The 12,204-nt window shown below is 50.7% G+C and overlaps 1 protein-coding gene across 3 annotated transcripts; it reads right to left on the minus strand.

Moving 5' to 3' along the window:
- Nucleotides 1–1,493: 1,493 nt before the first annotated feature.
- LOC106040637 (transmembrane protein 45B-like) lies at nt 1,494–12,073 on the minus strand. 3 transcript variants are annotated; one of them, XM_048063276.2, is made up of 6 exons: nt 11,967–12,073; nt 5,375–5,576; nt 4,819–5,031; nt 3,768–3,952; nt 2,731–2,876; nt 1,494–2,188 (listed from the first exon to the last, which is right to left on the minus strand). In XM_048063276.2, exons 2-6 carry the CDS (start codon nt 5,556–5,558, stop codon nt 2,071–2,073), a joined length of 846 nt encoding a protein of 281 aa, XP_047919233.1. In that variant the 5' UTR covers nt 5,559–5,576; nt 11,967–12,073; the 3' UTR covers nt 1,494–2,070. The 3 variants fall into 3 exon arrangements, with proteins under 3 accessions (XP_047919233.1, XP_047919232.1, XP_066837276.1); XM_048063275.2 differs by lacking the exon at nt 11,967–12,073 and adding an exon at nt 11,099–11,305; XM_066981175.1 differs by lacking the exon at nt 11,967–12,073 and adding an exon at nt 11,084–11,105.
- Nucleotides 12,074–12,204: the final 131 nt, after the last annotated feature.

The raw sequence follows: 12,204 nt of genomic DNA on the forward strand, positions 1-12,204 counted from the left end.
AAGGAAAACAAATTAGCAAGCACTATACTGACAGTCCTAGGATGTTTGTAGGACCAGGAGTTAATGAGGCAGACAGAAGCTATTCCAGACTCTCGGTGCTACAGAGGGGAAAAGTGTTTTGTGGCCACATGGTGACAAGGGGACAAGAAAATGCTGGAGGAGCTCTCAGAGGGAAAGGAGACTGCAACTTGATTAAGAGCAACAAACAGAGCTGTGAAGAATTCAATAAACCCTTTCCCACCTTCATGCTCAAAAGCAACGAGTGCTTTGGAAAAAAAAAATGAGGTCAGCTTTCAGCTGCATCCTCTCTGATGGAAATAACCTCCAGCTTTTGGAGATGGCAAGGAGGAGAGTGCCTGCAAGGTGAGGGTGACCTCGGCCAGCCTGGAGCAGCTTCTGCACGCCCAGCACCAGCTCTGCCACCTGGTGCTGCCCTCATGTGGCTATTTAATGGGAAGAATGATTTTTTTTTTTGTCTTTTTTTTTTTTTTTTAAAGGAAATAATTCAGAGCACCACACTTTTTTTTGCTGTTCAATTAAGGTTGTTTTCTGTCCTGGAGCACTCTAGGTGCTCAGTTTGTCATGCTGCAAATGAGGCTTCCTCTGTGCACTAGGAGTCAGCAGCTGCAAAATGCTCTCCCCGGGTCATGTCTCATCAGAGCAGCAAGAGGAATTGCCACAGTTTAGAAAAAAAAATATTCCAATCACCTCTTAGCAGAATAAGTATCTGCGAAATGCTTGTTGTCTTCACCAGTTACAATTCATGAGACTTAATGGCATGGTGTTTATCAGATGGATTTACAGTGGCGGATTACTCTGCCGCCTAATTCCCTTTGCACTGACCCTATTGGCACTTCCCGATATCCAACGCTGCAAAATAAACCTGCTCCAAAGTGGTGGAAATGCAGGGGAGCTGGCATTCCAGGAAAGCTAGTCTTTACAGCACTGCTATAAAGCAATAAAAGCCTGACTGCAGCCCCCTTTGTCTGCAGCACCCTCTGTGCACAAGAGGAAAGGGGCTGGGACCTGCAGGCAGAGGGGCAGCTGCTTTTTGGATCAGCCACGTGCAGGAGCACAAACCCTGCTGCCATCCCCCCGACACTGAGAAGGCTTCAGTGCAGAGCATCCTCCTGGCCCGAGGGTTTGAGACCCGAACAGCTGTAACTCAGCTTGTGCTGGTGTTTATTTTATATATGTTTCTTAATCTCTATACTCACTACTGGCACATCTTCCTCTTATCTAGGAAGTGATGTTTTTGCAAGTAATTATCTGGCAAAGGCAGGCTGAAAATGAAAAGTGTGCCTGTTTCATCTCACTTTCCCAGCCGAGGGGGTTTTGTTCAGTGGAAAAGTGGGACGTCTCATGAATCCTGGCTGCTCAGCCATGTGTCTTGCAGGCCTCCAGGCTTTGCAGGTCTGAGAGCTGGATTTGTCTAAGCCATTATTGCACACTCTATAATTTATAAGACTTAAACTTAAGGATATCAGCTCAACGAGGGTTTTTAATTCACATTTATTCACTCTTTAAGACTTTAAGTGAATATAAAACTATTTAAAACATGTCTTTAGTTCAAAGCTTTGGTAATAAAATTTGTATTGTGTTCAATCAAGCTGCGATGTTGCAAATTTGACATAATCCCACATCCGGCACTCCTTTGCTCTTCCTTCTTGGGATGACGTTTTGGTGCCGAGGTGATGGAAGACCTGACCCCAGCCTGGACCTTCCCTGCCTTCAGTCGCAGCAGGTCAGGCCAGCAGGGGCTTGGAAGAGTCACCCGGCAAAAGGGTGCCATCCTTCGCTATGGAGACACACATGGGAACCCACAGGACAAAACGATCTCATAATGCTGAATTTCTGCACTTCATTTTGTAGCTAAAAGTCACTGTGGACAGTGATGGTGATATTTGGGTACAGGCTGGGACAGCTACCACCCATGCACACAACGGGCTTCCCAAGAGCAGAATGGTGGCACCTCTCCACTCTCTCCAAACATAAATATTTCATTAGATTTTTTTTTTTCTTCTGAAAAACTGATTCTTCACATATTAGGAGAAGGAGACTGCACCATCCTCACTCTTCATCTGATCCGTTTAAGAAAGCAGCCTGGGAGCTCGTGTCACACTTTTGCTTCCGGACTCCGAGACCGATGTAGGGCTCGCCGCTGCCTCTCCTGCACCTCTGGATGCAGCTGGAACACACGAGCGAGAAATCACCATTAGCCAAACTCCCAAAGTGCTCAGGGCAGCAAAGTGCACTTGTAAGAGCACACAGAGGGAGAGAAACTGTTGTAGAGGTCCTAAAAGCTGGTTTTCTTTTCTGCACCACTAATAACTTAATGAGTGTCAAATGCTTGGAAATCCTTGCAAGGGAAAGGACAAAGATGGGCCAAGTGTCGGGCATCCTGGTAATGATTTGATTTCTCTATTGAATTAAAAGCTGTCTTTCAGCTGTCAGTGCAGAGCAGAAGCAGCGCATGGCTCGCAGGAGCAGCTCGGGGGCTCGCTTATTTGCCTTCTCCGTCTTTAATGCCCGTGCCTCTTGCTGCCCCTATTTTGCATTCTGTGCACTCATCAAACAACACACACGCTTGTCGCCACACTCTAAAGCTTGCGGGAGCCACAGGATGCTTATTCACCTGTGACTTTGTACTCCAGGACAGGCTGCTCATTGCACATCCCTCTCCTGACGTCCCCATCCCCGCTCCTGCCCAGCCCCGAGCCCCAGCCGTACCAGTACGCGACAGTGTAGTTTATGGCCAGGATGACCACAGCGGCTGCCCAGTGCCAGAAGAAGCACATGGTGAGGAACATGATGTTGTCGTGGTCGCTCTCATCCCACATGGGACCTCCCCACGGCTGGAACAGCACGACCCCGATCTGGGTGGAGGAAGCAGTTCATTAACATGGGGAAAAATTGATGTCCTGAGGCTCTGCACCATATTTCTGCCCGTCCTTGAAGCCCAGCCTGGTTATGAGATTGGTGCATGACCCCAGGCTGGTCTGAAAATAGGGTTATGGCTTTTAACCTCACGGAGATGCTCTGGAGGAAAACTGGGCTTGAGAAGATTCTGCAGTTTTGTAGCCACACCAAGCAAGCCTGCACCTTCAGCCTCCCTTCTTCTGCACAAAATCTGAATACGTTTGTCCATCTGCATCACAGACTCCTAGCCACCCTTTAAAAACTCCAATTTTAGTGTTTTACAAGCTCAGCACAGTTTTTTAACCTCTGGATGAAAGGTGGTTTGAGTCAGTGAAGCAGTCCTGGGAATGAGCCAGAGGAGAGCTCACACTTATTTTGGCAATTTAGTTCTGGGAGTGGTTATCTCTACCTGATTTCTTTGCTTCTCCAGCTCCTACCAAGGCAATCAGGTGGCCTAATTTTTACTCAGCCGTTTGATTGCTTGGTGAGGATTGCATCTTTCCACTAAAACAGAGGGAGCGCTGCCGGGTGCATTAGACACATTAAGCAATTAGTACTTGGTTGTTAGGTACTGCAAAATGTTGCTTGCTGACTGTGAGCACTTGCCTCTTCCCTTTCCCCCAGAGAAGCAATAAGCCGAGACAAACAGCTATTTCAGCTGGAGCAGCCATCAGAGATGACCTGCGCTGAGTAAATTCTCATTCTGGATTATGATCTATTTATGAAGTGAGCCTTGCAAAATTATTCTTCAGAGACACGTGGTTGATACATGATGTACAGCTGCTTTTCCTCTCTGCCACTGCTCTCCTACCTCGGTGCTCGGCTCCGCGAGAGAAGCCAGAACTGACCTGCCAGAACCACGTTCCCTGGATGATGGTGACACCAGCTCTGAACATCTCCAGGACAATGTTGTCACAGAGGAAGACCTCCAGCATGGTGCTGCAGGCCCCTGAAAATATGGCGATGAGCAGGAGGGAATGGATATGCTGATCCAGCATGGGGCGGTGAAAGACGTGGTAATAGAAGAGACAACCTGCCAAAATACGTATCCCACTTAGAGCAGCATTTAGCACAATGGCCGAGACCACAGAGCCCTGGTAGAGTAAATCTTGTCCCACCTAGATTTCAGTGAGCTTTAGCAGATGGGAAATGTGAGCAATTAGTAAGCTTGAAGGATGAGGAAGTGAAATCATTTCTTAATGTCACATGGAAATGAGTGGCAGGCCACAGACAGCACCCAGGCCCCCTCCAAGATCTATTTCCTTTTCTTACATGCCAAACTTTACCCGTTGAACCGTCTGTGCTGCTACTTCAAAGACCACTGGGAGAAGGGAAAAGAAAATATCAGGAGACATGCCTTGGTTAAGGGGTTTTCAATAAAAGCAAGGACTTCATTTCCTAGTGTCTTCTTCCTGCCCTGTGTGAGCCAAGAGGTCTGAAATCCTGGCTCACAACTTGCAAGACAGTCTGAAGATAAAATGATATTCATGATGTGCTGAAGCCAGAATAAGTCACTTGAATTTGCCACGTGCAGCGCAAGCAGATGAGAATGACGATGCCTGCAGCACAATTAATGGCTCTCGGGGGAATGCAGGGCACACAAACAGCTCCGTGGATGTCAGATAGATGCCGCATCCACCAGCCATTCATCATAACAAGGGAACTCAGCCTTCTGCTTTGTACTGCTTTCACCCCAGAAACCCCAAAACAGGCAAAGCCAGGACCTATTGATGCCTGTGTTTCCCATCCTGCTACAGACAATCCTTCGATAACATATCAGACCTAAAACGTGTCCTGCCTGGGGGTGTCCAGAGCAATATCTCAGTCTGGGAAATTTTGGTCCCACTCTGACTCACCCTCCGAGACCCCTCCCCAAATTCAGTGCCACCTGCTACCGACCTTCGACGAACACAGCCACGGAGAGCATGAGGCGGTCCAGACCCCGCGGCACCACGTGGAAGAGGTAGGTGAGGACGTCCACCGCCCCGGAGAGTCCGTAGAAGAGGTACATGGTGGTGTGCTGCCAGTTCATCAGCTTCACCCAGTCGCGTTTCTCCCCGCTGTAGAGGTACATGTGTGGACCGTCCGGGACAAACTGCTCTGCCAGCATCCCTGCTCAGACACGCAAGATCACACCACTGTGTTTCTGATGATTGATGCCACACATTGCTGCGGGGGCTTTCTGAAAGCAAGAGCTGAAGATTTGGGGGTAGGGAGAAAGGACTGGATATAAAAGTCAGGACTGCCTGGATTAATGATAGCTCGTCCTTGGGAAGCAGTGTGAGATTTGTGGGTTTTTTTTTGCATCAAACTCTGTTAGAGACCAAGAACAGATGAGCATTAAGGAGATGCATCTTTCCACATCTGGGCCAGTCTCTCTGGAGTAAGGGCTCCAGCATAGCCATCACTACAGGCTGGCAAGCTACCAGCACAGCTACTCTGATATAACCCTTACCTATTAGAGCAAAGACGATTTTGACTGCTCCTTCGATGGCATCCACACGCTGGAAGCAGTAATTCCTTTGGGACTTCTTGCTTGCCTTCTGGCTGAGATGCCTCAGTGGGTATTTCACAGACCACCAGAGCCCAAAGAGCAGGAAGAAACTCCCCGGAAGCGCATGACCCTTGAAGTTTGCCATCCTGACAACGTCCTCCAACTAAAAGGCAAAGAAAAACAATGTCATTACACAAATCGTACCAGTATTTGATGTAACACTATGGAACAAAATGGAGGATTTTTACCCTTTGCCTTTTGGAGAGGACTGGAAGAGCCAGAGCCCAGACTCATTCAGCAGAGCCCTGTGTCAGCTGTAATCTGGCATCCCAGCAGCCTGAATCTTGCAGCCCCCGGAGAGCCCAAAGTGGGCTTCTTCCCACCCAGCAGCAGCTCCTGCTCTTCCTAGCCCTCAGAGGGTTTGAGCAAGAGCATCATCCCCTGCAGACCTGGACAGGGTCAGGTTTGTGGGACCAGGCAGGAGAGATAACACATGGGGAAAGCTGTAGCTGGGGGCAAGGGAACCACCAGTGGGATTGTTCAGCTCCTACAGAACTTGAACAGCCACAGGACCAGTGTGCTCTAAGGAAAAGTGTTTAAAATTCCTGCAATTGTTTCAGCCCAAATGCATTTATTTCATGAAGCCAAAGGATTTTGTTAAAAACAACTTCAGAAATGCTCCCGAACCCCAAACAACTTTCTCTCTGCGTCACTGCTTCCTCCTAGAGCGTTGCCAAACCGGGTTTTGCTGTGGGGATCCCACCCAAGCTGCTCAGCACCTTTGCTCGAGCCTCTGCACCCGTTGGTGCTGGCACACACGTGCAGGGGTTGCAGGAGAGCTGGGGGATCCATCTCCTAGGAGAACTGCAGCAATTAAAACTCAGCCAGCTCCTGTTTACCATTTGCTGCTTTGCTTAATTAGGTGCAGAAACGATTAGCTCTTTGATGTGGGCTCGAGCATATGTTCAGGGTCCTGCCTTGGCGCGCCTATAGGTCGGTTGCGTCGGGCTGGTCAATTAGGAGTTTTTAATTGATAGCAAAGGCTGTGCTGGCGGTGCTGAGCAGCTCCTCCTCTGCTCGGTAGTGCTCCCACCCGTGCTGAGCCGCAGCAACACCAGCTTGCTCATGGCACAGATGCAATCCATCGGAACAGCGAAGGGCTGCGCACTTTGGTGCTGAACCTGCCCATGCACCCACCACCTTGGTTTGCTTCCCCCAGCTGCATTTGGGCTTCAGTCCCCACCTGTCGGTATGACAAAGCAAAACACACCCTTCTCCTGCTGTTTCCTGCTGTAAAGGACAATTTGGGGATGAGGTTGAAAACAGCTTGCTGCTGTTGGCCTTTGAGAGGTGCAAGTTGTTGCTTAGGCTTTACCAACCCCTATTTTGGGGTCAGTTTGTCCTGAAGACACTGTGTCGCTCCGTTGAGCCCAAGCCGCTGGGTCCTGGCCATGTGCAGATAGCATCTCCTGCAGGCAGCCGTCCTGGGGCAGGAAAATCCGCCAGGCTGGGTCAGACCTGCTGCTGCCAGGTGAGAGCTGCTTTAACCAAAGCAGCTGATGCACCACCTCGAGGCAAGCAAACGTCGCCTTCTGGCACAAACACCACCCCAGTGCATGCAGCTGCCTGCACAACCATGACTGCACCTTGTGCCAAGCTGGTGCCACGGTCCTGCCTTCACCAAATGCCTATAACCTTTTCCTGCAAAAAAAAATGAGTAGGGGACTTAATGCTTGGGTGGAAATACTGTGCATGAAAACGTGATTTCCTACTGCATTTGAGAACAGCTTTGCAGGCAGCTTTTCGGAGCACTGCAAGGCTTTGCCTTATTTCATGACTTAAAAGCAAGGATTTATTGACAATGGGCGCATTGGGTAATTAAACATGAAATCAAAGCAAGGCGCTGTTTACCAGCACTGCTGGCACAGTCCAGTAGGTTAATACAATAGCCTCTTTAGTCCTTTGAAGGAGACGACCACGGAATCAGAACATCTACCTGTATCCCTGTGACAAAGGGAGCAACATGCCTGAGCTGGGGAGATGGCTGAACAGTCTGTATTTTCTGGGTGAGCAGCGAGCCACATCACGCACATGCAAAGGTATTATATCAGAATAATGTAACTAAACCCCTAACATAACTAAACCCCTAGCAGAATACCATGACAAGACAGCCCTGCAGCCGTACTGCATTAATGCGATAATTACCATGTTATAATGCTACCCTATATGTCAAATATTTAACTCCACGAACCAGCTCCAGCAGTTATGTTTTAAAGGTCGGTGCTCAATAGGACCTGAGGGTTTCCCACATGAGCCCAATGCAGTCAGAATGTGATTACCTAAAGGATACAGTGATCGGTCAAAGCAGGGAAACTTAAAGGTTACTTTTAGATGTTAAACACACAACCCGTTTGTAGGATGAAGAAAAGCACGAGAAAAACCCAACAGCTCAGATTTCAACCCCGAGCACCCCAGAGCAAGCGGCTCCTGTTTATCCATGCAGCCCCAAATGCAGCGGGGCTGTGCCTGTGGTCCCCCACATTAGGGAAAAATCAAAAAGCTGAAGACGCAGCTGGTGCCGGGGTTGGCACCAGCAACTGCTGCCACAGGGCATCGCTGTGAGGCGTGACTTTGCCATGTTTCCTACTCATCTGATCTGTGCACTCGATAGCGCACCCGTCTCCCTGCTCCCACGTAATTAATGCTCTTTGCCCCACTGCCTGTTTATTACAATGCCGTGCACCGAGCTGGCTTAATGATTTACTCTTTCATCTGCTCTTATCACCCCCCAAAGGAGTTGGTTTCTTTTTGTTTTAGAGCTAATGCACCAAATCACCCAGGAAGGCATCTGGTGCAGTCTGGAGGACGGTGAGGAGCCGGGGCAGACTTTTGTCTCCTCCTTCCACCTCCCTGTGACAGCCCCAGACAGTCTCTTTTCAGCCAGCCCCAGGGCCTTTAGAGTTTGCCTTGTTTGCTCTAACATTTTGAGTGTGCTCTGCTCTTCTCTTCTCTTCTCTTCTCTCTCTTCTTCTCTTCTCTTCTCTTCTCTTCTCTCTCTTCTCTTCTCTTCTCTTCTCTTCTCTTCTCTTCTCTTCTCTTCTCTTCTCTTCTCTTCTCTTCTCTCCTCTCCTCTCCTCTCCTCTCCTCTCCTCTCCTCTCCCTCCCCTCCCCTCCCCTCCCCTCCCCCCTCCTTTCCTTTCCTTTCCTTTCCTTTCCTTTCCTTTCCTTTCCTTTCCTTTCCTTTCCTTTCCTTTCCTTTCCTTTCCTTTCCTTTCCTTTCCTTTCCTTTCCTTTCCTTTCCTTTCCTTTCCTTTCCTTTCCTTTCCTTTCCTTTCCTTTCCTTTCCTTTCCTTTCCTTTCCTTTCCTTTCCTTTCCTTGTTGTTGTTTTGCAAAGGTTTTATTAGTGCATTGATAACGGCTTGCTCAGGGCACTGCTTCCACGTCCCCAGCTTGGAAATTACGGTCTGAAGTTCGCGATTGGAAACAGCTCACAGCCATCACCCGTGCAATTAACTCTGCCCTTCAACCTCCACAAATCAGACAGTTCAGAGCCAGCAGAGCTGCTTGGCTCTCTGGGGGACCTGCTGCGTGGCTTTCAGGGTGCGTTCGTGTGACAGTGGCGTTCCCGGGGGAAACGCTGACTCAGTAAAGAAGAGAAATGTCCTCGCTCGCAAAAAGGCTGAGCTCGGTCTGGATCCCAGCTGGGAAATGCCACTGAGGTGCATGTCTGGAAGTAATGCAGCTATTTCTGACCCTCTCGAGGTGGTTTTGGCCTCCCTGTGCTGAATCTGAGAGTGCAGGAGGGCATCAAGCCCAGACCTAGAGACCAACAGCAGCCGAAGTGCTTTGGCCAAAAAAAATCCTCTGTCAGCCCAGTTCCCACCCCCACGTTCTCCCTGTGCATCACATTGGTTTGTGTTGGATTCAACATAACCCCGCAGCCTGATCTACCAGGAAAAAAAAAAAAAGAAAAGAAAAAAAAAAAACAGAAAAAAAAAAGGCTGGGAGGGAAAGAAATGGTCCAGCAATGAAGTGCCTGGAGAAGCAGCCGTGGCAGTGACATAGCTATACCGCTGCAGACAGAAAAATTGCAAAGATGACGCCCAGGAGATGCCAGGTGTATGGACAAATGGCAGTTCCCCTATCTCGTGTCCCGGCCACCCGCTGTCTGTGCTCTGCCCCGTGCCGTTACCAGCTCGGTCCTGTTTGTCTGTGCAGACCCAGGGGCACTTCTAACGAGAGCAGCACTTCCATTAGCTCCCCTGGGAGCTGGATCCCTAATGCATTAACGTCAGCCTGAAACCCCACTCTGAACCATTTCATCCCATTATCACCAGGTTTTCTTGTATTTCTGCCTCCATCCACACTGGGCAGTGTTGGTGACACTGAGCAATCATATTATTTGTTACTAATACTCCCAAGCCTGGCTGCATCTGCAAAACCAAGAAAGCAACTTTTCTGCCTATAAAAGGTAGTTTGGGGGTTTTGTCTTAGGTTACAAATCATCAGCGGCATTGGAACCTGCTGGGCCCAGTTGCGGGGGAATAGCTGAAGGACCTTCCATTGCTGGAGCTTGTACAGCAGGAGTGGATGGAGGCATGAGATAGACTGAGCACATCCTAACACACAGGCTTGCCATTAGGTTTGCAGTGGGAAAATTAAACCTGGAAGTTCAAAGTGATGAAAGCTTCCAGCGTGGTCTGTGTAATAGACAAAACAGACCTTAATGAAAAGAGACATTGGGGGAGAGAAACCGAAAGGAGAGGAGTTTTTTTTTGCTCCCTGCTGCCACCCTTCCTCTGCTGGCCTTCTGCTGTGCCGCTGTTTGGTTTGGTTGTGCTCGATTTTACCCCACCAGAGCGGCCGTGGTGAGGGACGTGAGCCCAGGACCCCAGAGCAGCGACCGCCCTCCAGCTCAGCCACAGCCCAGCGGAGAAAGCTGAGCAATAAAACAAATTACCCGAAGCCATCTTAATTACACAGGCTCAGAGCAGGCGCTTTGTCATCTTTTGTTTCTCTTTACTACGTGCATTTGCTTATTTGTGGTTTTAAGGAAACAGGGTCTGACTTTAAAAATGATCTCTTTTGGGAAATGCGTGTTACCATCCTAAAAGCCATTTTTCTTGGCCTCTGCGTTAGGGATTAAAGTGCTTTCTGAAGGTAGAGGTTGCCATAGGACTCGCCTTGCCAAGGTCTCGCCTGCTCCGTGATGCACGGTGATGAAATCGCCTTGACTCCGCGAGCCCCTATTACCTCATGGGTACCAGCACACAGCCGTGACCCCAAACCAGCATTGCTGCCACCAGAAACGCCGCCAAGTCCGTATTTTCTGAAGACGAGACAATTGCACGTCCTAAAATTGTCCCAAAGCTGGCGCTTGCTGCCGTCTCTTTAACAACTAATCTGTGGCTGCTCCCTGCTCCTCATCCTCTGTCCTTCCTCCCCTGCCATTTATCGGGGGGAGCCCAGCCCTAACGAGCATCCCTTGCCCAGGGGAAGGAGCCCCCTTGCCTTGCCTGGGCTCCCCAGGGGATATTTTGGGCAGGCCCACCATACGACACAGGCTGAGTGCTGCCTTTGACAACCCTCAAGGAAAAAGCTTTCCCCAAAAAAACTATTGAAGAGACTGTTTCAGTTTCAGCATATTCAAGGCACAGCCAATTAATCACCTTAAACACCCTCACCTCCGCCTGCTGCGCGGTGCCGGCGTGCCTCGGTTTATCGGGTACCTGCGGCTGCCTGGCTTCAAGCTCTGGCACTGCCCTGCTCACACCAAAACGCTGTTAGGTTTGGTGACGTGCTGGTAGGAAGAAGGAAGAAACCTCCTGCAGCGGCGTCCTGCTGAGGGAGGCACCGGCTGTGGAGAAGGGCAGTTCCCGGACTCATTTCCTCCTCACCTGCCCCGTTTTCAGGTACTAAAAGAGACCGTTCAGGGCAGTTCTGCAGGGAGAGGAGGGTGGGGGAAGACTTTCTGCTTCAGCGCACGTAGGGCGATTTCGGTCCAGCTCTTGGACAGGGCCTTTGTGTTTCGTTTGGCTGGGAGCAGAGCGAGCAGCCGGGGAGGGCTTCTCGCAGGCAGCCCAGCGAGGTGCGCGGGGGGCTCGTGGGGACCCCCGGGCTGCCCCTGTCTCACCTCTGCTGCCTTCAGCCCCCTGTATCATGTTCAATTTCCAACTTTCTCCCCAGACAGTGCCGCTGCCACCTCCCACCGCCCGGCAGAGGCAGCAGCAAGTCCCTGCCTCCGCCACCCCACTGCACCCCGTTACACCAGGACACCCCATTGTGCAGAGCCCCCCCCTCCACGTCACTCACCCGAGGGGAGCTGGTCCAGCCTCACCCACCCCAATCCCTCACCTCCCTCCTCATCGCTTTGGTCCAGACACCGAATTTGGGGGTCCCCCACCCCGCCCCACCTGGGAACCCAATCCATGGAGCTTCCCAGCCACCCGACACGAGGCCCCACTCCAAAAAGGAGACGGGGTGTATTTGCCCACCCCATCTCCCACCGCATTTTCCCCCACGAAGCCCCTTCCCGCGGCCGCCCCTCGGTACCTGCCCGGCCGCTCCAGCCGCACCTGTGCCCAGGTGAGCTGCGCTCCGCCCCGCGGCCCTGCCCGTGCCTCGCCCCGCTGGCTCCACGCTCCAGCTGAAATCTTTAACCCCAAATCCCCATTTCTTTACTCAAGTATCAAATATCCTTCTCCAGACCCTCCCCCTGCATCGCTGTCCTTGTGCAGGGTGCATGGGGCATCACCCCCTCCCACCCCATCCCTCCCCCCTCCCCCTTTCA

Source organism: Anser cygnoides, chromosome 21 (genome assembly GCF_040182565.1).
Source record: "Anser cygnoides isolate HZ-2024a breed goose chromosome 21, Taihu_goose_T2T_genome, whole genome shotgun sequence".
Taxonomy (NCBI): Eukaryota; Metazoa; Chordata; class Aves; order Anseriformes; family Anatidae; genus Anser; species Anser cygnoides.

Coding starts and splice junctions, on each gene's coding strand:
- LOC106040637 (XM_048063276.2), bottom strand. CDS start 5,558: ATGGCAAACTTCAAGGGTCATGCGCTTCCGGGGAGTTTCTTCCTGCTC. Junction 3,953..4,818: donor CGTGGCTGTGTTCGTCGAAG/GTCGGTAGCAGG, acceptor GTATTTTGGCAG/GTTGTCTCTTCTATTACCAC. Junction 2,877..3,767: donor AGGGAACGTGGTTCTGGCAG/GTCAGTTCTGGC, acceptor TCCTCCACCCAG/ATCGGGGTCGTGCTGTTCCA.